This window comes from Phyllostomus hastatus, unplaced genomic scaffold, assembly GCF_019186645.2.
Source record: "Phyllostomus hastatus isolate PE091 unplaced genomic scaffold, TTU_PhHast_1.1 phas_contig_17, whole genome shotgun sequence".
In the NCBI taxonomy this organism is placed as follows: Eukaryota; Metazoa; Chordata; class Mammalia; order Chiroptera; family Phyllostomidae; genus Phyllostomus; species Phyllostomus hastatus.
Window position 1 is genome coordinate 8,215,242 of NW_025333664.1, and position 26,900 is coordinate 8,242,141.

Here is a 26,900-nt window from a genome sequence, read left to right on the forward strand (position 1 = left end):
TACAGCGGCCACAGGAAATGCACCCACTACCTTACGATGAAGAGCATTACAAAAAGGTCCCCGGTTCCTTTTGGCAGCGTTTCCCCCAGAGAACAGTCTGAGGTCATTTTCGGTGGCACCTGAGGAGTGCGCATCACATACCGCTGACCATGCGGACAGGGAAAGTCCGCCCCTTTGGGCTCTTTCCCAACCCCAGTGCGGCTAGAGACACCGCGTCTGGCGCTGCGGCCTGCACGGCCTCCCTCCTGCGTGCTGGTCTCCCTTCTCGACAGCGAGAACGGGCTTGCCTCGGAGGCCGCAGCAGGCCCATGTGCTCCTTTGTTTTTATGTGTGTGTTTATAAAGGCAGTATTGTTATGTTTCCTTTAAAATAAATGCACATATGGTGTGCCAATGTTCGTTGCAGTATTATTTTTTTAACAGCTAAAAGGTGGAGACAACCCCAGGGTCCACCGACAGATGAATGGACACACACGGTGTGGTAGAAACCTGCATGGAATATTATTCAGCCGTAAAAAGAAAGGCGGTTCTGATATATGCTACAACATGGATGGACCTTAGAAACAATGTGCTAAGTAACATGAGCAGACACAAAAGGCCAAATACTGTATGATTTCACTTATGTGGGGTACCTAGAATACATAAATTCACAAAAACAGAAAGTAGACGAGGGGTTCTATAAAAATAAAAAGAAAATACTAAAAATAGAAAGTAAAATAAGAGGGGGAGCCCTGGCTGGTGTGGCTCAGTGGATTGAGTGCCAGCCTGCGGACTCAAAGGTTGCCGGTTCGATTCCCAGTCAGGGCACGTCCCTGCCAGGCCAGGTCCCTAGCTAGGGGTGTGGGAGGGGCAGCTGATTGATGTTTCTCCTGCACATCAATGTTCCTCTCCCTCTCTTCCTCCCTCCTTCCCCCTCTCTCTGAAAATAAACAAAATTTTTTTTAAAAAGCAGGTGGGGAGGATGGAAAGTTGTTTAATGGATAGAGTTTCTACCTGGGATGATAGAAAAGTTCTGGAGACAGTAGTGATGATTATACAACACTGTGGGTATACTTAGTGCTACTGCATCGTGTACGTAATGCTACTGAATTGTACACTTAAACATGGCTAAAGTGATACATTCTATGTTTTGTATATTTTACCACAATAAAGCTTTAAAAAACTGCTACAAACATGCATATAAATAAAAAAGTAAGTTGACTCAAAGAAATCTACGAAGCATTAGGACAATACAGGCAGAAGGCAGGCCCAGTGAGACAGTGTGAAAACAGAACTTCTTGGGGAAAAAACACCAAGCTCCTTCTTCCTATCTCCAGCTGCTCCCTGCAGCACCCTGCAGCACCCAAACAGCTGTCCTGCTTCCCACTTCGGCTTTCCACAAACACCTGCTCTTCCAGGAAGCCTGCCCCAACTACCCCCGCTGGAAACCTCGCCCTTTTCCGAGGTCAGCCACTGGCTGCCCAGATGGCTCCTTGGGCAGTTGATTACATTCACCACCGGCACGGGCTCACTTGTCTGTGCTATTGAACGTACCACCGTTATTTTAACTTGAAAACTAAATTCAGTAACGCTGAAGCACATAAAACTAGAAGGGAAAGGTAACCTCCCTTCCCCTGCTCCCACCACTCAGGGCAGGGGTTACCAGGGCAGGGGTCACCAGGGGGGCAGCTCCCCATCAGCACCTTGGACCTCTGCTGGGCAGAACATGGGCTGTTGTCCCAAGAGGTGCTTTTCCAAGAGAAGCTAGAAGTTCAGATTTTTAAGTGAAAGTTCCAGAATTGTATATAGATTAATAATATTTTAAAATCAAACAATTTTTAATTGTTTTCAAATCAATTCTATTTTTGATCAACTGATTTTAAATCAAACGAAACAAGATGCATTAGGTGAGCTTCTCTGCATGTCAGGTTATAGCAGCCCTGGGAGCGGAGAGAGGGTTCTAGTCTGCGCCCCACGGCCGAGACGGCCCAAGACGGCCCGAGACGGCCCACGGTCACGTTCAGCTGCGGGACAGCAGAGGTGAACCGTCCACAGTGTGTTCCCGCGGCGCCTGCCCAGGCTCGGCCCCAGCTGGTGGGAGAGCTGTAACGTTAGGAACTGAATATACATTTGAGAATTCATTTAATACATACAATATTGCCTGAATATTATTTATAACAGTTTAAAACGGTGTTTTAGGTCAGATTATATGGTTTTATAAATTTTACACCCTGCAGGTTAATAGGCAAACTAATCTGGGGGAAGGGGCTCCAATGTGATAAATTTTAACCAACTAATTCTTTACTATTTTGAAACAGACCTTATTTCCATTCACAAGTTCAATTTTGTAACACACCTGCTAATCTCTCTACACAATGTGGACGCTCGGATTTAAGTGGAAATTCCGGTCTCAGTGAGTCCTCATGTCACAAGACGAGGCTCCGGCTCCCACCACCGCCGTGTGCGCCCAAAGCCACGGGCGTCCGCAAACCGGGCCTGGCACGGTGCGGCGGGGACAGGGGACACGGGGCTCCACTCAGCCTCTTCTAGTTCTGGGACGCTGGACATGCCCGGCCTCCCTGAGCATCACTGTCCTCGTCTGTGACAGTGGGGTGACAGTCCACCTGCCGCGGACGTCGAGAGGGCAGCAGGAGCTGCGGTGTACAAAGCGCTCCATGTGCTCTACAGGGCTGGACAGACACGTTCCCTTCTTCCCAGTGGTGAGAATGGACCAGGGAGCAACAAGCATTGTTTAATATTTGACGCCAACTGGAGCCTTTCCCGAGGGTCACGGCAATGTGCGTGACACGGAGTGTGCCCACGTTAACTGACCGAAACTGTGAGATTTATGCTTTAAAAAGAACTCGGACGTAAAGGTATCAGCCCTCATCTAACAGAATGTGAAATAAACTAATGGCATAAAGTGAACTTCACTGATAAGAAAGCTACCATGACCACCGGTGTTACTAAAATGAAGAACAGCCAATAAAAATTGTAATTGTGTTAAAAGAAGAACAGTTGGGCAAACCTACCTTCCAATTTGCCAGTTTTTTAAACTCTATAATTTTTATAACTGCTCCCATGAGAATACCTAGAAAAGAAAATGTAAGTTTAACATAAATTTAAGGTACAAGGAAGAATACTCAGGTTTATTATTCTAGAGAAGCTGAATATCATTATGTCTCTAAATGGCTTTTATGGGTTCCTGCAAGTTTTATGCCTGAAAACGTACAAATGGAAATTAATGTGAAGTTGTATGAGTTACAGGGGCTTCTCACTTGCATTTCAGGCAAACATACTATAATGAAAATCATAAAAATCTGGGGCAGGGGGAAGAAAAGCTTTACAAAATAGGACCCAAGAACAGTCTGCCTGACATAGAAGATTCAGCACCTTTCGTTCTTTCTACGTCCACCCGTTTTCAATGTGGAACGGGAGAAATCTTACCAGTTAAGCCTGCCCCTTATTCCTACCCTTTAGAAAATGGGCCCGAGATCCCCTTCTCAGACTCGGACGGCTGCTCAGTGTACGGTGTTCAGTTGGCGATAAAACCACAATGCTGAAAATAACCTGCAGTGAAAACTCGGTGAAATCCCTGGGAAAAAACAGACCACCTAAGTGCAGGCACGTTTCTCTCTAGCTGATAGGCCCATTACTCGCTCATAAAGAACCTATCAAATACAGTTCTCCAAGAAGCATCATCATGGACTCAATTTAGGATTGCTGTGTTACTCGCTAGACAGAAGATTCTTAACCCTGCCGGCTCATCAGCGTCACCGTGGGAACTTTCCATAAAACGAAGACACCGGAGGGGAACTCCAGAATTACTGAACCACCGTCTCGGCAGGGACAAGGCAGGCCGGAAGCCCGCTGTCAGGGACACTGACGGACAGGGGGAAGGAGCTCTCCTCAGTCAGCGACACAAGGCTGGAGACACACACCTCACTGGGAGGGGCGGGGAGATGACACTGAACCACGGAGGGTTACCAGGAAAAGCAGCCGCACTCACCCTAATTCCCACGGGGAAGGAGGGACTCGGGGTGAAAACAGGAGATGAGCAATTTTAACCTCTAGACTATTTGAATTGTTGTATGTTATTAAGGCCATAGTGAAACTACTTTGTGGAGACCTAGGCAAAGGGACCTGAGCTACTACAGAGGGAGGCTGTGGCCGCACCCGCGGGACCGGACTGGACCCTCACCTGCCGGATGCAGGGAAGCACAGACCCCGCCTCCTCTCCAGCCAGAGTTCCCCGACTGCTTCTTTTTCCTTGCCTGTTCAAACTGTGTGTGCATTTTAAGGAGTTGTATACAATTTTTATTCAGTGAATAGTTCATGAGAACTTTGTGAAATGTTACAAAAAAGACAGGTCCCTTCTGATGAGACCCCGCTCCCCACTCTCATGTTAGTTCTCTCTCTTCCTGCCCCGAGGTAGCCAGCCATCCTGACATGTTTGCGGAATATTTCACCAGACCCTTCTCTGTCCCCTTAGAGACTTATGTTTAACCACGCGGTCCTGGGGGAGGGGGAGTGTGTACATATGAGGCACACCTGTGTGTATTTATATAAAATTTATGGTGCTGTAATGTATCTCCCTACCATTTGCTATTCTGCTCAGTGTTAAGTCTCGATCTACGTGTAATAATAGATCAGAGATTACTGTATGGCGCTCTGCCTCATTCCTTTTAACAGCTCGACAGCACAGCATAAAAATGCCACAGACTGAATAGATATTTCTCCAAAGAAGATACAGACATGGCCAAAAAGCACATGAAAAGATGCTTAACAACGTTAGTCATCAGGGAAATGCAATTCAAAACCACAATAAGATACTTCTTCACACATGCACGAGGATGGCTCTGATACAAAAACGTGAACAACAAGTGCTGGCAAGGCTGCGGAGGAGACACCGGAGCCCCTGTACGCCGCTGGCGGGAAGGGGCAGGGGTGCAGTCCCTGTGGGAACACAGTTGGGCAGTTCCTCGGAAAGCTAGACCGAGTCACTGGGAGACTCGGGAACTGCACCAAGACGACAGGAGACATACTTTCCTACAGAAACTTGTGTGGGGATGCTCATTAACAGCGCTGCTCCTAACAGCCCAGAGGTGGACACAGCCCGAACGTCCACGGACGGATGAACGGCTTGAACGACGCGGTCTGCCCACACCAGGGGACACTGCCCACCCCAGGGGACACTGCCCATACCAGGGGACACTGCCCAGCACTGGACAGAACAAAGCACTGGGTCACGCGGCATGTGACGGACCTTGAAAACGCGGATGTGAACGAAGCCAGACACAAAAGACTATTTGATGATCCACGTACGTGAAATATCCAGAATAGGCAGACCGACAGGGACAGAAATGGTTGCCTAGGGTTGAGGAGTAGGGCGTGAGGGGCGAGAGCTTCCTTTTTGGGGTCATGACAATGTTCTGAAGTTGATTATTGTAAGGACTGCACAATCCTGTGACTATCCTAAAAACGACTGAATTGCGTATTTAAAATAGACAACCTGTATGGTACGTGAATACATCCCAATAAAGCTGTTACTGAAAAATGGCCACAGGTTGCACGATTCCATTTATATGAAATGTGCAGAATGGGCAACTCTACAGACACAGGAAGCCGATCAGCAGCTGCCAGGGGGAGGGGGCAGGGGGCCCCGGGGAGTGACTGCTCGCGGGTAGAGGGCTTCTTTCTGAAGTGATGAAAATGCTCTGGAATTAGACCGTGGTGGTGGCCGCGCCACCCCGTGACCATACAGAAAAGCAGTGAATTGTGCACTTGGAAATTGTGAAGTTTATGGTATGCAAATTATATTTTAATTTTTTTAAGTCGCATTTTTAAAAAATGATTCCACCAACAATGGCTGTCTCCAAGTGTCCACTGCTAACAGGGTGCTGCAGTGAACACGCCTGCGCACGCCTCTGGTGTAAGAGTGTTGCCCGGGGCGGGGGGGGTGGGTCCAGAGACAATGAACAGCAGGAGCTTTTTTTTACCTCTAAAAGGTTGCCCGATTGCCCTCTGCAGTGACCCCGCTGCTTTCCACCAGAGCAACCCCACATCCTCACCAAGCCCGCATAATCATCAGGCTTTAACATTCCTGCCAATACGGTGGGCACGAAACTGTACTTGAAGGTTTCAATTTGCATCGGCAGCCACTCTGCCTCAGTCATCATTCCTGAGCACTGGGGAAGCTGAACCTCTTTTCATGGTTTCAGATTTCACTTTAAAAGCTAGTGGTTTTCTTTGCTCTACTAAAACCTCCACTTTCTTTTTCCCTTGTGAATGTATACCAAACCTTCATACCACGATTAACACTCGTAATCACATACAAAGCAGTAACATTTGAAAATCAGTAATCATTCTGGTGCCTAAGCTCGTTTTCATGTCACTATTTATGAGGCACGGTCCCCAGGCCTTGGTCACACAGTGCGCTTCCCCTGAGAGTCCGTACATGGAAAATCGTGCGTGTACATGTGCTTGCACACAGAAGATCCCCTTTAAGACAAGCAGTCGTGTGGCATCCACCATTCTAACTTACACCGTGTCCCAGAAACCAGTCCCCACCACGCACACAGAGCTCCCGCTCCTTGTTCTGCTGGGGGCCGCAGGGCCTTCCTCTGCGGCGAGGTGCCACCCCCCGCCCCCACGCCCCCGCCCGTCCCCTAGCCCTGCCCTTGGGTGTGTTCCACGCTGGTGCTCTCACCGGTGTCGTCTGAGCAGACACTTCGCTCCACGTGTGGGTGGGTACCTACAGGAAAACCTCCCGAAACGGGGGTCGCTGGGCCCAAGGACAGGCAGTTTTAATTTTGTAGAGAGCTTACCAGCTGCCTTCTGTGGCAGACGCTGTGAGGCCAGCCGGGTCCCCTTGACTGGTCTGTGCGACCTGCCGTGAGTGGGGGCTAAGTGCTCACAGCCCTCCCCCTTGTCCAGAAAACCGCCCTTAGCTGCCCAGAGGCTCCTCATGGTGGACGCTGTGCCCCCTCTGCCCCCACGGCCAATGGTAACCGAGGGGGGCACAGGTGTCCAGCCCCTGGCTCTAAGGAGGGGCCAGCTCTGCTGTCAGCTCTTGCCGCAGAGCCCTCCTACCAAGGCTCAGGCTGGGCTTGCCCTGAGATCCCACCCACGTTCGGCTCTTTCTCCTTCCCTAGTCCGGTGTACTCCCTTCCTCACAGATCAATCCTGAAGAGCACCCCTTAATAAATGACACGTCCTCAAACCTGTCGCAGGCTCTGCTTTTCAGGAGCCGACCTAAGACAGTTGGTTCCAGGAGTGGAGTGGTCACAGGGAGCCAACTCGAAATACAAGGCTCAGGAGCAGGCCGGCAATGAGGACCCCGGCACCAGCAGGGAAGTACCGAGAGACCCTCACCTGGGCGGCAGTGCCATCACTTAGACTTGCCCTTGTGGCGGACAGGGCCGGGACACTGGTGGCTCGTGGGGTGCCTCTGCTGTCGGAGAGGCGGGGAGAAATAGTGCCCACGAGGGCAGCGGAACTGTGTGGTTGTCGTTGAATGCCACTGATGCACTGAAGGAGAAAATGACGGGCTCAGACAATTCAACTGAAAGTAAAAGGCAGGACTCGGAGGGCCTCCTTGGCAGCGTTTAAACAGACCCTTCGTCTCCTGCAGCTGGGGGGCTTCTAGAGCTGGAGACCAGGTACAGAACTTAACAGTAAGAGTGGCAGATGTTCAAGAAAGCAGAACTCAAGGCAACTCTCCGACGCCTGCCTCTCAGGGCCCCCGGCCATGCAGAAATGGGACTCGGAGACGTGGATCAGGGGTGTCGGGGAGACACACATGAACACCTTCAACCTTCAGATTCCCGAGAACCTTCTGGGCCTGCAGAAGTCGCGCCCACCTCCCCGTGGGACTGCGGAGCTCCCCAGACTATTTCAAGATTACACAGAAGTCCCAAATGAGGTAAGTGCCTCATGTGACTCACGCTTTCTGTCATATGTAATAGCCCCAAAGGACCTAGGCATGTGGGCATTCCACAGGACAACACCCTGGGCTGCTACCCGCTGACATCATGGGGATCTGGTTACACAAGTAAGAAGTGGTGAGTAGGTGTCTCGGTAAGACACACGCCTCAGATGATACAAAGTGTCAGGAGCCTGCCCGTCTGTGAAGTTTTCAGGGGTGCAGCGGCTGGAGTGTGCCAGGACACTCCCTCCAAGCACAGGACAAGATCTGCACGCTCCGCCTCCTCCTATGCCTGAGAAAGAAGCACAATGCTTGGTAGGTCTCCTCTAGGCTGTGGAGGCAGCGAAGTCCACACTTGAGAAAACTCCGACTGTGTACTGCGCCTGCGGAAGGCTGATGGTTCTGGGGAGGCCCGGAAGAAATGGCCCTGTGGCAGGTCCAGCTGCAGTTCGAGCAGCTTCTGCCACGCGATCTGGCAGACCCCGGGGTGCTGGAAGCATCTGTGGTAGCAAGGGGTGCCGTGCGACGCCCCCGCAAGCCCCAGCAGGAGGGTGGCTCGGCACAGACCCCGAAGGCTCCGGAGCGAGGCCATGCCATTTGCGGCAGAGAACTATGCACCACTCAGAAACTCCCGAGGAGAAAACCAACAGGTCCTGGCGTGTCCCCTTCAGGCCCTCGTACAGACGGAGCATCTGCACACGGGACAGCAAGTGCTCGAGTGGCCAGAACGGTCCCTCCTATGCTGGGTTGCCCTACCCACCCAGTTGCAAGGCCAGGTGGGCCCAGCAGCAGTCTGCTTTAAGACGACAGTGTCCCATCAGAGATGAGGCTCGTGTGGGTCAGAGGGCACAAGTACATTGCACAAACGGGCGACCCAGTCCCCCCAGCCATCCACAGCTGTGACAGCAGCTCCTCTCCCTCAGCTCCGGACATGTGGCCACACTGGGAGTTCTTTTCTTTAAAAAAAAATGTATTTCATTGATTATGCTATTACAGTTGTCCCCCTACTTTATTCCCTTCCGCCTTGCATGCTCCCCTCCTTATTTCATGTCCACGGGTCGTACATGTAAGTTCTTTGGCTTCTATATTTCATATATTTCATATACTATTCTTAACCTCCCCCTGTCCATTTTATACCTACTATTTATGCTTCTTACTCCCTGTACCTTCCCCCCCCCTCCCCACTGATAACCCTCCATGTGATCTCCATTTCTGTGATTCTGTTCCTGTTCTAGTTGTTTGCGTCGTTTGCTTTTGTGTTTGTTTTAGGTTCGGTTGTTGATAGTTGTGAGTTTGTTATCATTTTACTGTTCATAGTTTTGATCATCTTTTTCTTATATAAATACCTTCAACATTTCGTATAATAAGAACTTGGTAATGATGAACTCCTTTAACTTGACCTTATCCGGGAAGCACTTGATCTGCCCTTCCATTCTAAATGATAGCTTTACTGGATAGAGCAATCTTGGATGAAGGTCCTTGCCTTTCGTGACTTCAAATACTTCTTTCCAGCCCCTTCTTGCATGCAAGGTTTCTTCTGCGAAATCAGCTGATAGTATTATGTGAACTCCTTTGTAGGAGTAACTGTCTCCTTTTCTCTTGCTGCTTTGAAGATTCTCTCCTTATCTTTAATCTTGGCTAATGTAATTATGATACGCCTTGGTGTGTTCCTTCTTGGGTCCAACATCTTTGGGACTCTCTGAGCTTCCTGGACTTCCTGGAAGTCTGTTTCTTTTGCCAGATTGGGGAAGTTCTCCTTCATTAATTTTTCCAGTAAGTTTTCAATTTCTTGTTCTTCCTCCTCTCCTTCTGGAACCCCCATGGTTCAGATGTTGTCCCAGAGGTTCCTGAGCCTCTCCTCTATTTTTGCAGTCTTGTTTCTTCATTCTGATCCAGTTAAATGTTTATTTCTTCCTTCTGGTCCGAACTGTTGATCTGAGTCCCAGTTTCCTTCCTGTCACTGTTGGTTCCTTGTTCATTTTCCTTTATTTCATTTTTCATAGGTTTCACTTTTTCCTCTATTTTGCAACCATATTCAATCATTTCTGAGTGTCCTGATTACCACTGTTTTGAACTTTGCATCTGATAGGTTGGCTATCTCTTCGTCGCTTACTTGTATTTTTTCTGGAGCTTTGATCTATTCTTTCATTTGGGCCATTTTTTTTTTTGTCTCATTACAACTCTTACACAGTGATGGGTAGAGCCTTAGGTGGTCACCAGGGTGGGGCCACCCACGTCACTGCGTTGTGACGCTGTACGTAGGGGAGGAGTCTAAAAAGGAACAATGCCGCTTCCTGGACTCTTGGCTGGCTTTCAGGTACTCCCCCCACCTCCCCCCGCCACCTACAAGCAAAATGGGCCCTTCTGGTGCTGATTCCCGGGTGAATGGGTGTGTGTACGTTCTAGGACCCTGTGGGAATCTCCCACGAAGTCTCCTGTGAGGCTGGGGGTTTCTCCCTGCACCTCAACCCCCACAGGTGTTTTCAGTCAGAAGTTTTGAGGCTTTATTTCCCCGACCTGGAGCCCTGGGTTGTGCAGTCTGTCTCGCTTCCCAGTTGTCCCTCCTGGTTTATCTGCGTGAGAATGTGGGACCCCTCCACTCTGCCAGCTGCCACTTCGCCTGGTCCATGAGCCGCAGCCTTGCCTCGCGTCCTCTCTGCCGGGCTGCCCGGCTCCGCCCCTCCTACCGGTCTGGATGAATGTTTCTGCTTTAACTCCTTGGTTGTTGGGCCTCCATACAGTTCGATTTTCTGGCAGTTCTTGTTGTTTTCTGTTTCTAAATTTGTTGTTGTTCTTCTTTTGGTTGCGGGAGGAGACACAGTGTGTCTACCTACGTGTCCATCTTGGCCGGAAGTCCAGGAGTTCTTTATCCTGGACTTCCAATCCATGGACCAATGGATTACTCACCCAGCCTCTGGCCTCGGCCGCTTCTGCATGTGTGCAAGGGGCTCAGGAACCCCATAGCCATGACGGCAGGTGGAAGCTATGCAGCGCCTAACAACATGCACTCCCTCTTAGCTCCTGCCACTGTTGAATGTGTCCTGGACGGCCACGGACTCCAACTCAGCAGTCAGTGTGGTGCCATCCCTTGAGACCAGCAGATGCGTGCCGGCAACTCGATGACATCAGACCCTTCCATCCTGGAAAGGACAGCAATTCATTCCGCCTGAGACTGACACGCATGCTGCCTGTCTTTGGCTAGCACCACTGCCCGTGGGCCCAGAGGGTCTGACCCACCCAAGTGGGGCACTGTGTAGCCACACATCAACCCGAGAGACTCACTTTATGGCAAAGGTGGTGCAGCACTGGGCATGTGACCATGGACTCCATGCAGTTCTACACCATGCACCACACCATCCAGAAGCTGCCAGCCAGCCAGAGTGCTAAGGTGGCCTTTAAAGATGGCGCTGAGATGGCACCAGCTTGGTGATGACAACCTGTGAGGGAAGAAGCTTTCGTCCAGGACGCAGCACACTCCTTACGTACGCGGCCATCACAAGGTGCAACATCCCCACCAGGTGAGCAGGGGGGAGCACAGTGCATGATGTATGGGAGTGGCCCCACTCAGCCTCACCCACGGGGACTCACGTGGGAGTGGGGATTTCTACCTGGGGGATTTCTGCTTCCTTAGCCTGAAACTTTAGGCTCAACGAGTGGAAAGGACATTTCTGCCAGGGTTCACGCAGTAAGAGTTACAGTGGCTGCTTCCCAGTCACTTTGGGCTCTCTGTGCCAACAGACCGGCAGGCCCAGAAAGGGGCTGCCACACTGACCCTGACCCTCAGCAGGACATACCTCTCCTACTACGTAATGGGGCAACATGAAATAGAATTACTTATGCAATACTTTTCAACCATAAGTGATTTACTGAAAATACTTTATTGTCAGTGCGTCTTGTCAGCTGTAGTTATAGAATCGAGTCGTAGTACAATGAGGTAACTGAATCCAGTCCTTGACTGTGTGACTTGTAGTCAAGCCGACACTACTCCAAAGATGCTCTAAAAGTCAGAAGACCTGCCAGTAAGATGGGAAACCGGGCCTCAGGGCTGTGTGTCTGTCTGCTTTCTGGGGAAGGGCTGTTTAAATGTTTTGTTTTTAAACTAGCTTATTTCTTCAAAGGAATGCATTCCTTATCACCTGCAGAGAACATGTACAAGGTGTAATAGGACATTTATAGAAATCAGCTCCAATATAGCAAGTTTCAGAATGCAATTCATTAGCAGCCTTTTTTCTTTTAGAATTTAGACTCCCTCCCTATTTTGGCATATCTGGACGATGTACGCATAAAACACAGCTTAGCGATGACAAAATGCTGGGACAAGAGAAGAGGACTGCAAGCCTAGGAAAGTCAGAGCAAGGCTCCAGGCAAAGGCAGGACGTTGTTACATGCGGAGCACATATTTAGTTAACAGCAGGAAAACAGCAACGCGATGTTCCGAGAATCAACGATCACCCCTGATCCACGTTTCCAGAAACACAGAGGCTAGAAGTCTGTGCCAGCACTCTTCCTTCCAACGCGACAGCCTGGGCAGTCCTGTCTGCTGCAGTCACACGGTCAATCTGACAGCTGGTTTCAGCCCCGACCTCTAAGGCAGCGCCTCTCCTACCAGCACACGCAGGTCTGCTCCTTCCCCAACAAACCGAAGCATCTGCGACGCAGGGAGAGCTGCCCATGGGACGCTACGTCGTCGCAGCGACGTCAGACTCTTAAGAGTCTAAAAAGCAACGGAAGCTATTACAGTTAGGAGTCTCCCTTTAAGTTTCCTTAAAAATATTTTTTTATAACTTAAGTACAGTTAGGGTGTAATTACTGTATTTGCTTTTTTCCAGAATTACCTTTAGTCAGTAACTCCGGAACTGAGTGGTTTTTCATCATCTTCCACTCAAAATCCCAAATGACAAAAAGAGCACTACTCTTATAAAAAAAAATTGAAATCCTTTCGTCAAAACAAGAGGGAAGGATTGTAACTAAAAGCACAAACATAGTTAAGAAGGTTCTGTGTGTCCTATTCACTCCATGATCCAATCAAATCTAGCTGTAAGTTAAAATGCAGGTTTTCTATCTGCAGTATTCAGGCGAAACCTAGGCACTGGAAAGTCAAATTTCCAGCCCTTACTGGGCTTTCCTGCTCTAAAATACAGTGTGATTGTGAAAAAGAATCTACTCTCATTTTTGCTTTTTACAAGAGGACAGCAGGCAATACAATAATTTCATTTTCTTTGCTTATAAATTTCAGACCCAAATCTATAAGCACTGAATCAGTACTATATGGCCAATGAAAATAAATGCATGAGCTTAAGAAAAACATAGAAAGAATAGTAAGAAGAAAAAACACAAAAAATGATATAAACTCAAACCAAGTAAAGTCATCTAATCAATACGTATATGTCTACAAATGGTTTAGAAGAGAATGAAGCATGATAAAAATAGTTGAGATGGTCAATAAAAAAGATTTCTCTTTTTCTGTACAGCTGTTTAAATGTGCAAAAAAATTACTTTTTAAGAAGAGGCCCAAACTACAGAATTCCATAAGTATAGGAAGTATCTGAAAGCTTTGAACACAGGCCAAGAAAGTACCTTTAGAACTGGGAGTCTGTTGATACTATATTTTTATGAAGAATGAGAAGAGTCCCCTGATTCACTTGAAAACACAATAAAATATAAAAGAGAAAATGGTTTTTACGGTGCAGATACGTCCTTTTCTATACCAACAATTTATTAGGAACTCTGAATGCTGAACTATCGCATAAAAGGCCACTCCTGCCCCTGGACGACGGAGGACTCTGTAACTTCGGGCTGGAAGAGGTCGGCTGGGGAAATGCATCCCCGGGAGAGCGAAAACCCCACTTTCTCTGGCAGCTTCATCAAGATTCTTTTTTGGCACAAAAGTCAGAAATTCTTGAAGTGGTGAATGTCTCCCTATTTTGTTACGCTTCGCTGTAGTGGCACAAAGTTCTCCTTCGGTTCACGAACACACAGCTTTACGGGACGCAGGACCGCTTCGAGAGCTCTGTCAGCTTTTCTGAGCTCCAACCACGTGTCCCCAAGCGTAATGAAAGCCACTTTCTGACCCCGGCACTCTTCCCGGACGTGCCTGCAGCGTTCCATTCACCTAAGTTAGCAAATAATTACCGAGAGCAAGACTTACTTCCCGTCGCCCCGCCCCAGGCCTGGCTGCACAGGCCACAGTCACTTCTGTCGCATCAGTGAAGAGATGAATCCTGTGGACGCAGAGCCCTGGCTGACTCCCGACCACACTCGCACCCCTGTTCCCCATTCTGGGGCGGCCATGTGGTCGGAGTGCATGCACAGCTCCTGGTGGAACCGGGTGGAACAGGAGGCCACCCCCCCCCCACTTGCTCCTGTAAAGATGGTAAGCCCGAAGCTCTGAAGGTTCACCCAGTGGAGAGAGCCTGCCCAAGAGTGAGGCCGAAACAGAGGGAAACACTGTCGAAAATGAAGACAAACCGAGCCCGGGAGACGCGACGCAGCCGAGTCTGGAGCTGGCACCACCTGTGAATTTTCCTTTTTTCTCTCATTTTTTTTGGGAGTTCTATGAGCCAATGAGTGTGCAGCTCGACCCCCACCAATTTATTTTCTTTGAGTCAATTTGAATGGATTTTGTTCCCTGAATGGAAAGAGCCCAATCGCATTATCAGTTAAGATGTTTTTGGCTGCAAGTACAAGAACCCCTGGCTGAAAATGGTTTATCATCTCATTGGACAGGCAGCTCTGAGACAGGCAGCTATCGATTCAACGAAACGAAAGTGCGGTTGGGGATCTGGGCTTCCTGTCTGCCGCCCTGGCCATCCTCGGTGTCTGGTGTCCGTCTGGGAGCCGCAGTGGACGCAAGGTGGCTCCCGGGGCTTCGGGCACCGCATCCTCAGGCAGCAGCATCAGAGAGAGGGGGATCGCCCTTTCATTCAGAGGAGAGGAGTTTTCCCAAACCCACCCCCGAGCGGCCTTCCCTTGGGCTCACCGCCAGACAGGTCTGGATTTCACACTGCTTTGCTGCCTCTGCACCTCTTGGGCAAAGGAGAATGCGATTATTATGATGGTGAAGACCAACCTTAACTTGGAGGCAAGACACCTCATCAAAATGAGGGTTCTACTTTCAAGGAAGAAGGAGAAAACGTGGCTTTGGGGTAGGCAACCGGCAATGCATGCCGTGAGTCCCAGCACCAGCACTGGTGGTCCCTGACCCGCAGTTACCCAGACATTCAAGAGACAGCGAAGAGCCTGACGTTCCAAATCCAGTAATAAGAACCAACCACCACCTTAGTTCCCCCACACACAACTCCTCAGTACGCACCAACTATGTCTATTACTCTTGAGAAACTATGGAAACTGACTGCAAGACTGCAAATTCCTTGGAATGGCTCTGTAAAGGCTTTACTGAGTGCCCCGGAATAACAGGCATTGGCTGTTACTTTCAGCATGCCCGACATCGGGAAAGGAACGTCCACGAATGACCCTCCCACCCTCAGAGCTCTCGGGCTATGTGTCAGCTACGGCTGTTAGGGTCTGCAGGATGTGCGGCTGGAGAGCCTGCTAGACAGAGAACAGGAACCCTTTTGAGCAAAACTGGTTTCCAACTCTTTCCCGAAGATCGATACGACACAGTGGTGCTTCTCCCTTAAAATACAGCGTCACCGGGGTCCTGAGGCTTAAATGAGACGATGGTATGAGAGCGCAGAGGCCAGAAGTCCAGGAAAGGCACAGGAGGGCTGAACCAGGGCAGTAGGAACGCCGCGGTGGCAGTGCGGGGTGGGGGGGTGTGGAGGAGAGTGAACAGTCTGAGCGTTCATTTCCAAAGCCAATCCAAACAACAGCTATGTTGTGAAAGAATTACTAAATACACTAAACAAGATCTACAAGGCAAATAAAATTAACTTAAAGCATCGGTGGTGATATGAAACAATTAAACATCATCAGCAGGCAAGTGGAAACTAGTAAGAGTAACTACAGTATAATAATGTGATGAGAGCTTTAGCTGACCTTGGTTAAACCTTATTTTCTACGCCTTAAGCATCCCCACCCACGTTTTCATCTTGATCTTAACACTTACTGAAAATAAGGTGTCTGCCTCTTCCTCCACTTAACCACTTCAATGAACTTGCCTGTGAGTTCACACCTGTTATTACACCAGTGTATTCACTCTAAATAGCGGCTAATTATTTTAAGAGTTAATTGCCACAGGAAACAAAGGAGAAATGTGAGGCAGAATGAAATGCTCTCTGAAGACCTCAGATCTGACTCTGACATCGCAGTGAGCCATTTCTCTTTCCCGAACTGTGAAGCGAGAGCCCCTCTTGGCTGTAAAATTCAGTGACGCTGTGAATTCAAGTGTCAGTTCCTGGGCTTAGTTAAGCTGGGTGTCTGTGTAGCCTAGCAGCGGAGGTCAATGCACCTCGATGTGTTCCAGAAGTAGAAAAGGCCTTCGAACTGTACAGAGGGGCGTCCATGTGACCTTCATGAGGTCATGACCCCTCTCTGAGCCAGTGTCCTCACCGGTAAAATGGGATCAGAACACCCTCATGGCAGGTTGCAGCGAGGATTAAACGAGATCAGGTATGTACCACGTCTCTTATGGTCCCTGGCAGGAGGTGGTACTACAAAAGTGATAGCTATTGCTACTGCTTTTATTGTAAAATCACCAATAAGCACTTACCTAGAGAAACAACAGCAACGCTCTCTGGCAAGAAATGTAATCTGTATCGAATCAGTAAGTGCACCAATATGATGCAGATAGCTGTGGGAAAAACAAGACATTGTTAAAACAGCACATTTGTAAGTCATAAACACCAAGTTCAAGGCAACAGTTACTCGAGGGCTGCCAGGGAAACGGACAGCTGCCAGTGACACCGGAAACGTCAGTAGTATTTTCAGTCTCTTATTTCTGAAGCTGGACACAGACTCATGGTGTTGACAGCATTTCTCCACACTTCCGTACATCTGAGAGAATCAGACATCTACTTTTTTTCTAAGCCGCTAAACCTTACACAATGATTTAAAATTATTCGAACTCCCCTGATTCTGAGAAGTGGTCCTCGAGTTTTTTGAAGTTGCCATCAACTGCAAAAGTCTGAGTGGAGAGGAGGAAGTCAGTGAAATCACTCTCACGCACCTGTAACTACAACAGAATGTGCTGACACAGAGTATTTTGCCACCAGGTGACTGGTTCTCTCTTAACACAGAAGAAAACGGGGGTGTTTTATAAACACAATAAAGTAAATACTTTGGTTCTAAGAATGTCAGAGACCTAAAGATGGGGCAACTGCTCTCCAGCCGGGTACAGGGGCTCCCCCTGGTTGAGTGCTCCCCACCAGTCAGGCCTGCACTGAGCACTTCCAACCGCTGCCTCATTTGGCCCCCAGCACCCCTCTGAACTCGCTATCGTCACCATTAACCCCTTTGGTTCTAGACGGGAAACCTGAGGCACTTCACTGGGAGGTGCCGCAGGGTTGGGGCTGGAGTCCAGTCCGGTGCCCCGAGCCTTGGGTGCCCCCGCCTCCCTGCTGGCTGCCTTCATTCCTCAGTCGGCCGAATAAAGAGAATGCCTGACTTTCCTCACAGAGGTGACGTCATGGCAGAGAAGGAAATAAAAGACTGGCCCTGGCTGGCATATAGCTCAGTGGATTGAGCGCAGGCTGCGAACCAAAGCACCGCAGGTTCAATTCCCAGTCAGGGCACATGCCTGGGTTGCAGGCCATGACCCCCAGCAACCGCACATTGATGTTTCTCTCTCTCTCTCTCTCTTTCTCCCTCCCTTCCCTCTCTAAAAATAAATAAAATCTTTAAAAAATTATTTAAAAAAATGTATGCATTTAATAAGTGGCAGAGTGGACACTCAAAAGGAAATACTCTGCTTTTAATAAAAAAGAAAGAAAGAAAGAAAGAAAGAAAGAAAGAAAGAAAGAAAGAAAGAAAGAAAGAAAGAAAGAAAGAAAGAAAGAAAAGACTAGAAAACTATCTGAAAGGAGTATTTCTGGACCCTCCCCCAATGGCAACCTGTTATGTAAATAATTCCTCACTGTAAGTTCATGGTCCAATGTCAACGTGCACGTTTTTTTTTCATCAGGCAGCGGGTGGTTCGCCGTCTCCCCAGTCACAGTGCTGCCTTCATGACACTTTACAAAGAAACGTTTACACAATCTGCCCAGCTGTTAAATGGCCACCCTCAGAGCTGCGCTGCCAAATTAAGATATCTTCAGTCCCATCAAAAAGCACCAGGTGCCCAGAGAAAGGAAACGGTTGTGCATATAGAAATGTTTTCCTCCTTTCGTTCTGTGCTCTAAACTATCGATCTGCGGTGTTATTTTATCGTAAACAGTTCACCTAGTTAGGAAAATCCTACACTGAATACTAAGAGCAAGAAAAGAGTCCCAATGCCCGATCGTAACAAGTGACCAAAGAGCATGCGTGCCGTTGAGAAAGGCAGGTGTAGGAGCCCGCAGGGAGACAGATAATAATTAGGGGGTTGAATCAGTTTCTGCTCTTTCTCTGCACCTAACTGAATAAAAAAATTAATTTAAAAATGTATTCTCATCAGTCAAACAACTGTTTGCATCCTTCAGAGCAGAGGGGAAATTATCGAGAGAGAGAGCTAAATATAAGGCTCAAGGAACAACGGCCTTCAGCCATTAAAAAGAATGAGGTCTGAAAAAACAACCCGCAGAAGGGCAGAACATATCTGTAAATCAGACATCTAGATACGGAAAGAACTCTTACAACTCAACAACAAAAGGAAAAACAACACAACATAAAATGAGCAAAGGACCTGAATAGACATTTCTCCAAAGAAAGATAAATGACCGATAAGCACATGAAAAGATGCTCGACATCATTAGTCATTAGATAAACGCAAATCAAAGTCGCAGTGAGATCGGACCCCACGCCCACTAGGATGGCTATAATTAAGGAGACCAAACAGCGAGGATAATAACAGGCGTGGGTAAGGATGTAAAGCAGTCGGAACACTTGGGCCTTGCTGGCAGGGAAAGTCTGGCAGTTCCTGAGAAAGTTACAGAGAGCAGCCATTTAACCCAGTAATTCCACTCCTAAGTATACGTCCAAGAGAAATAAACACTCATGTCCACACAAAAACGTGTACACAAAGGTTCGCAGCAGCCCTACTCACAGTAGTCAACAGGAGGAAACGACACAAATGCGCATCAGCTGGTGAATGGATAAACCCTATGTGGTTACACCCTTACAGTGGAATATTACTGAGCTGTACAAAGGAATACAATTCTACCACATGCTGAAACACGGGTGAACTTTGCAGACGTGATGCTAAGTGAAAGAGGCCAAATACAGATCACATGTTGTATGATTCCATTTGTATCAAGTATTTTGAGTAGGCAAAATTCTTAGAGACCAAAAGCAGAATTGTGCTTACCAGCGACAGGGGAGGGGGCGAATGGGGAGTGGATGTTTTTAATGGGCACTGGGTTTCCTTTTGGGGTCGTAAAAAGGTTCTGGAACTACGCTGTGAATGTAGGAAATGCCACTGAAGGGGTAAATTTTATGTTCTGTTTATTTTTACCACATACACATCCTTTAAAAAGAAGAAGAGGATGAAGTCTACAAAACACACTAATGCAGAAAGATCTCCAAGTCATTCTGTGAGGGGAAAAAGCAAGCGATAGGACCCCATTTATCGTAAAATAAGCCCCAAGCCCTGTGTGCCTGCACGAGGGTACGTGCTTATGACCACACGAGTGCATATATGCAAACCCAAGTCCACGTTCCCACGGCGCTTCGGGGGAAAAGAGCAAACAGCAGCAAAAACTTCCGTGTGGTATGGAGGGTATGCATCCCACAAGCGAACGCGCTTCCAACTCTTCATGCCTGACGCAATAATTATGTAAACTATATTAAAACACAGACATTTCGGTTTTAATAACGCCAGTCAATTTAATGGCCCATAAAATGTCTGTCAAGTGACGCTGACTGCTAACTCCAGTGGAAGTCGGTAACGGTGACTCACCACTATTTCTGCGGAGTCGAAGATCGGCAAGGGTTAAGTACCAGTGAACTGATTCAAAGCTCCTAAAAATACAAAATAAAAAAATCCCTTCTCCACAAAGAGGAACACAATGTAATTCCTTCATATCCTTATGGACACAAGAGTCACAATTTCTACTGACGTAACTAACAGCAAACAAAAGCGGCAAAGGTGCTCTACGTGCTCTACGTCAGTTCCAGAAGCCTACCACGAACTGTGGACTAATAACCTCCCTCAGTTCACCAGGGCTCGTGCACTCAGTGGGTTAGCAAGTTATCTATTAACAGTACTTTGTTTTTTACTTTACCAGATTTACATCTAATCAGGAAACATGTTATCTAATATATAAGAAACATGTTATCTTTATAACACACAAGAGGAAAAATGCCTTCAAGTGTACTTAAAAAGAAGCATTCTAGTCTGCTAAAAGCGACCCACGCGGAAAAAGCGGAGATACCAACCCATGAACTGCCAAGAATCTGGTTCTGGGAAGACGGGGCCCGCAGGACGTCAGCGCAACCCCAGAGTCTGGGCTCAGGACGTGTTTGAAGGGAAGACAACCCAAGAGAAACACACAGCCCTGTGAAATGCAGGCCGGTCCTTCTGGCCCCAGACATGCATGAACGCTGGGCAGGATTTTGCCTGGATGAAAAAGTACCTCATAAAAACCTGTTTTGTGGTCTTTGGCACAAAATAATCTTCAATGCTACACACCCTAAAAATTACTTTAGAAGTAACTTATGCTTCTCGCCCTCTTGTGAAAAAAGTGATTACAAAACAAGTTGTTTTTTTTTTTCCAGGCCAGGCTTTTAAATCCTCTAACATACCAAGCTGATGACAATGTAAACAGATTAATGCTGCAGGATTTTAGGAACTAAAGATTTCCTGATCAACAGAGGAACTGTTTTTCTTCTCTGTATTCAGCTACTATAACAAAAGGAAAAGAAAACAAGAGCCCTTGATTGTTGAAGCAATCCTCAAAAAATACAATTCAACTATATTTACAGGGTAAAAAATTACCTGGGCATACTAAATCTACACGGGACATGGTGCACTGGGGCATTTGCTGGCGGGATGTAAAAGGGTGCAGCCTCTGTGGGAAAGTCTGGCAGCTGGTGAGAAAGTTCCAGAGAGAATACCCAGTTAACCCAGCAATTCCACTCCTCGGTACCTACTGTCTATCCAAGAGAAATAAAAAGGTACGTTCACACAGAAGCGTGTGCACGGATGTTCACAGCAGAACCATTCACAACAGTCAAAAAAGGTGGAAACACCACAAACGTGCACCAGCTGATGAATGGATGAACACAATGTGACACATTCTCACAATGGGATATATGCCGCCCAACAAAGGAATACAGTTCTAACACACGCTACAACATGGGTGAACCTTGAAGACATGTTGCGATGGGAAAAAAGCCAGATGTAACAGGGTTTTGGTTTGGTTTGGTCTGGTTTAAATCTATGAGAGACGAGGATGAGCCTCAGGACTTCACTGGATCATTAAGATGGACTGCAAGAGTCTGAACGTCAGTGTGAAAGATGTGACGCTTTTCCTCAAAAAAGCCTTACTAGACATCAGAGAAACGCACTGCACCTTTCAATCCGGTTGCACCTTTCCCTGTTCTGAAACGATCTAATTGGAAATATGACTAACCATCATTAAAGGACAGTGGAGAAATGTACACGTGCCAGCTTCACTTTTCAAACGAGAGCTTGGGCTTGGGTCAAATGCTAAGCTATTTCTTCTGTAGTCAGCTAATCCAAAGTGGTTGTGCAGTTTCAATGGGAGTTTTCGCGTTTGTTTAACACACTTCTCTACTGCAGTCTCTGGGAGGTACTGAAGTTACTACCTTTAGTCTAAAATTCTTGACTGCTGTCTGGTAACCTGGATATTAGCCTCTAGTCTCCCAAATCCCAGGTCAATTGCTTAACCTCTCTGGGCCTGCATTTCCTCACCCATTAAAGGAAGAGGGTGAACAAAGTGAGATTTAGAGTTTGAGAGACTGAATCTGTTTGACGCCCCCTACCTCCCGTCGCCGCTACCACACACACGCACACACACACACACACACACGCACACATTCTCACGAGCAGAGTTTGAAGTCCATTAAACTGGAAGATGTTCAAGGTTCCTTCTAGGTCAAAAATTCTTCCAATTCTTTCTTCCAACAGACATCTAAGATACTGCACCGAGGGCTCTTCTGGATTGCTAAGCTCTGGTGTTATAAAGAAAAGAAGTACCCTGCTATAATGATACGCACTGGTCGGTGCCCCTCGCTGTCTGAAATGAAAACCAATTGGAGGGTGTGACCCAGTCAACAGTGATTTAGACGGGCTGACCACAGCCAGCGCCCACCGACACTCAGCGAGGCCGACGATGGCGCCTCTGCATTCACCTAGGACGAGGAGGCTGAAGAAGATCGTCATGCCGCTCGACTGCTCCTCCTGCTGCGCCTGCTCCCCCGTCTGCACAGGTAGGATGGGCTTGGCCGGGGTCGGGAGCACCAGTTTTGTGGTGACAACCAGGGTGGTGTGGAGGGTGACATTGAAACTTTCGTGAGTTGTGTTGAGGAACCTGTTGGCGGACACACAAAAAAAGCAGAATGAGATCAAGGCAAAAAGGGCCCCAGAGCATCAACACACAAAGCCAGAAAGAGAATTTGACACAGAGCTTTATAGGAGTCACAAGTCTTGTGACTAACAGGCAGGCTTTGGAGAACCTGACTGAGAAGATGCCGGCCTGCTGCCGCAGGAGGGGACCAGTGCCCTCAGGTGCTTCTGAACTCGGCCACTTAGAGCACAGGAACGAGGGGGAATCAGGGGCAGCTTAGAAAGGGCATGCTGCCTGTCCCCTGGCCTTTATGCAGGATTCAAATGGAGGCAGGGGTCAGGGGGAGTTTAAGGGGTGGAGGGATTGAACAGAAAGGGTAAATGACTCATGGACAATGAACAACAGTGTGGTGATTGCAGGGGAAAGGGTATAAGGGGACTGAATGGTAATGGAAAAAAATACAGTAATTTTTTTATTAAAAAAATAAATGGAGGCCAACTGGAGTCTCATCACTTCCAAGGTCCAACTTTATAAGGCCCAACATTATTTACTTGGCGCCTTTATTTCTCCAGTTTACATTCTTTTCCTGAAATTGGCTCCACAAGTCGAAGAAGCTACCTGAATTTGCGATCGTTGATCTGGTACTTCACAAAATCCTTCTCAGATTTCAAGAAGCTCAGTGTAACCTCCTCTGTAATACCCCTCTCCAGCCCACCACTTATGTTCCTCACAGCTCTCCTCACCTGTTGGGACTGTACACTAGTGCAATACTGGTAACAGTCATTGTATTGTGAGTTTTAACAGCTAATGTTTATTGAGGCCTGCTCCATTCCAGGGAAACATACAACCTTTCATTTAATAGGCACAACATGCCTGAGGTGGATACCCCTACTTTCCCTTTTATACCCACAAACAACAGTGACTCAGAGACGTTGTGTAACTTGGCCAATGGCTCAGTCCGCGGCAGAACAGAGCTTTGAAGGCAAACTTGAGATCACTGGTGCATATCACTTCTTTTGTTCTGTGCTTCTGCAGCAGTTTAGAGTCTGGGCCAGAGGTAAGGTCACTAAATGAAATGACCACGCAGCCAAGACGCACATCCAAAAAGTTGTCAGGTGAGGGAGCCAAATTTCAACCACCGGGTTCCCTGTGAACTTTCACATATTCATTCCATAAACATAGGGCGTCTGTAACACGAATAGGCTGGGCCCGGCAGGTATGGAGATGGGCGAAGAGCGGTCCTTCCGCATAAGTACCTGCAGGACCCGCCCCCCTGGCCGCCCCCGTGTCATCTTGTATGGCCAGCCCCCTTGCTCTCTACAACTCCAGCCACCCTGCCTGCCTTTCTGTCCCTCAAAGGCACGAATGCCTTTCTTGCTTCTGGCCTCTTGCACTTGTTGTGTCCTCTCCCATCCCTCCTTCTGTTCATTAAGGTTTCAGCTGGCACTATCACTCCTTCCTGAGTAGACTTCCCCCACCCTAACACTATTCCATTTCCTTCAGAGCATCTGATATCATCTTGTCTATTTATGGTCTCCTTCTACTATAAAGGAAGTTCCCAGAGAGCAGCTCCTGGTCTGCCTCCATTACTCCTAGGCACCCAGGACCTGAAATATAGTGGGCCGCCAGCAGTTAATGAATGAATGAAACTGAGTGGACACAGATGCGAAAAATGATCGTTACAGTGGAGGAGGAAACTGGCTAACCAGGGGACGGGGTTGGGGGACTTCCTGGAGGAGGAGGCGGAGCGTTCCATTATTGTCAGATGACCGAAAGCTGGAAAAGGGAAATTTGGGTTGCGGTTGCCGCAAGACAGCTTTCGAGGCCTGCGCTGGTAGGCCGATCCCCAGCCCGAAAGTCTGACCTCCAGGAGGCTGCAAGGCCGGGCTGGGCCCAGGCCCGTCCCTCCCGCCCTCCTTGCAGGGGCCGGCATGGTCAGTCCTGGCCAACCAGCACAAGGAGCTCCGCCTTCCGGGGGCCAGAAGGCGGCCTGAGGCGCTAGCTGTCACCCACTGCGGCCCAGCCCCGCCGCCTCCGCTGCCCGAGAAAATCCCACTCACTCCTCTCCCGCCATCTTCGCCCCAATCCTGCCGATCCTCCAAGACCACCGAGTTCCGACCCGCGGGGCTAGCAGGGCCCGCTTTTTGCTTCCGGCTTCCGCTGAAGCCGCCGGCCGGCCAAGGAGCGGGGGGCGGGACCTCGGCCGCGGGAGGGCGGCCCTTCAGTCCCTTTGTCTCTATAGCCCGAGGGTGGGAGGATGCCTCTTGGAGGATCTTCCCGGAGGCACTTACAGGACTAGGGGAGCTTTTGGGCCCACGAGGTTTCGGCAGCCCCCCACCGAGCGGGGACGTTTTGCGGGAAACTCCTGTGAGGTCACTGCGATTCACCCTAGCTGAGTGTTGGGAAAGAAACGTCTAGCCTCGGCTGGGCAGAGGGACCCGAGGGTTTCACTTCCCCAGCCTGAGCCTCGGTTTTCCTCAGCTGTAAAGAGGACTGGCCACCTGGGCTTTGCAGAGCTGTGCAGTATCTGCCTATAAACATTCACCGGCTTCTGACTGTGTGCCCAGCGTTCAAACGGCTGGTGTTATCCAGGGATGGGTCACTGATGAATTTGGTCAATGACGCCTGTATGTACCTAGCAGTGGCCTGTGGGGTTGGGGGTACCGCAAGGAGCAAGGTGAGGTTGGAGGTGTAAGAGGACCCCCCTCAGGAGAGCTGGACCGTACTGTAAGGGCTTTAGGCCTTTGCATTGGAGGCCACCTCTGCTGCTACCTCCTTCCCTGTCCAAGCCATCTTATCTCGTCACATCTGCAAAGCTGCCGAAACCTCTCTGTCCCTGCCATTGTTCCCCTGGTTTTCCACACCGTGGCCCCCGTGAACTTTTAAAACTTGGGTACTCCTCTGCTCAAAACCTCCACTGGCTTCCAATCTTGATCAGAGAAAAAAAACTTGGCATGCTGACAGGACTCAACCCGGCCCCATTTCCCCCTGTGAGTGGGATCCCCTCTCTCCCTCCAGCACCCTAGCACTGTGGTCACGGTGGCTTTCTCGGGGTGCCTGAAACACACGGGGAGCACTGCCCCCTCTGGCCTGGCTGATCCTTTTGTCTAGAATACAATCGTGCACCGCAAAACAATGTTCCTCCCTCCCACGGAGGCTACACCCGTCTGGGTTTGGGTAAGTGCACTCTGTGATGTTTGTACAAGGATGAAATCGCCTAGTGACGCATTCTTCGGAATGTATCCCCATCCTTAAGTGGTGCGTTGTCCTTTGGCTCCCACCTTTCCCACTTTCGGGCTTTTTATTTAATCCTTAACTTATCCATTCTTCCTTCCCCAACCATTCTGTTTAAAATCCAAGGCCCCTCCCCTTTCCTGAGTTATTTTTCTCCATAACACCAAACATACTGTTTTACTTATACATTTGTTTATCGTCCTTCCGTGAGCATGTAAACTTCCAGAGTGCAGAGGGTTTTGTTTTGCTCTCTGTTTTATCTCCAGCTCCTAGGATAGTACACATACCTGACACATAGTAGGTACTCAATAGTAAATGATCACTGAATGAATAAAGACATTAGTTAACTCTAGATGTGTTCAGAAACAGGAAGTTTTGGGAAAGAGGGGTGCTGCAACCCTGCTTTTATTAGGATCCCTTTGACAATAGAGAGTTGTGGGGAGCAGGGGCGCGCAGGGGGGAGGCGTGGAAACAAGGATGGAAGCCTTCATACCTGCTGGGAGGTCTTTCCAGTAATCTGGGTAAGAGCGGGTTGTAGTTTGGACTAAGGTGATGCCATGGACATGGTAGGAATGATTGGACTCTGGATGCAAACGGAAGACAAGGTTTGCTGATGGACTGTGGCGTGGGAAAGAAAGAGAGAAGTCAAGGTTGACGTCAAGCTTTTGGTCCTGGGTGGAAAAGAGATCTGTCTGGCTCCAACCCAGAGCTCACTGCCTCTCCGAGACCTTAAAGTTTACTGAGTCCTTCCGTGGGTGTGACGCCAGCCTATTGTTTCCTTAATTCCTTACATTTCTTGGAGGCAGATACTATCATAACCCCAGAGCAGAAGCCCAGAGAGGTCAGCCACTTGCCTGAAGTCATGCAGCTGGCAAAAGGCGAGGCTGTGATTCAGGCCAAGTCTGTGCTTTTAGCCTGTACCCACTGCTCCTCTTCACTGTCGGAATTTCTCCGGCTGTAAAATGGGACTAAACTGCCTCTTTTCCTCTGCTATCCCAAACAGAGCCTGGTGGAAATGAAGTGGCTTCTAGGCATTGAGAGCTGGGTTCTCTCAGAGCCACACTTACTAACTGCGGGTGTGAGGTTGTCACTTTTCTATCGGGCCCAGAAAACCTCAGCTAGCTGGAGGTGAGCCCCTATGGGCTGGGGTAAGGCCCCTTGCATCAGACTGCAGGCTGTGGGCCAGTCAGGATGGGA

The 26,900-nt window shown here is 48.7% G+C and overlaps 1 protein-coding gene across 1 annotated transcript in view; it reads right to left on the reverse strand.

Annotated features, from left to right (window-relative positions):
* SLC9A8 (solute carrier family 9 member A8) overlaps positions 1 to 24,652 on the reverse strand; it is a 61,600-nt gene extending 36,948 nt beyond the window's left edge. The window contains exons 1-4 of the mRNA XM_045833204.1: positions 24,530 to 24,652; positions 22,315 to 22,493; positions 16,577 to 16,657; positions 3,011 to 3,069 (exon numbers count right to left, since the gene is read on the reverse strand). Of these exons, the coding sequence (XP_045689160.1) occupies positions 3,011 to 3,069; positions 16,577 to 16,657; positions 22,315 to 22,493; positions 24,530 to 24,543 (333 nt within the window). The 5' untranslated portion in view covers positions 24,544 to 24,652. The remainder of the gene's footprint in view (positions 1 to 3,010; positions 3,070 to 16,576; positions 16,658 to 22,314; positions 22,494 to 24,529) is intronic.
* Between the last annotated feature and the right edge of the window lie 2,248 nt (positions 24,653 to 26,900).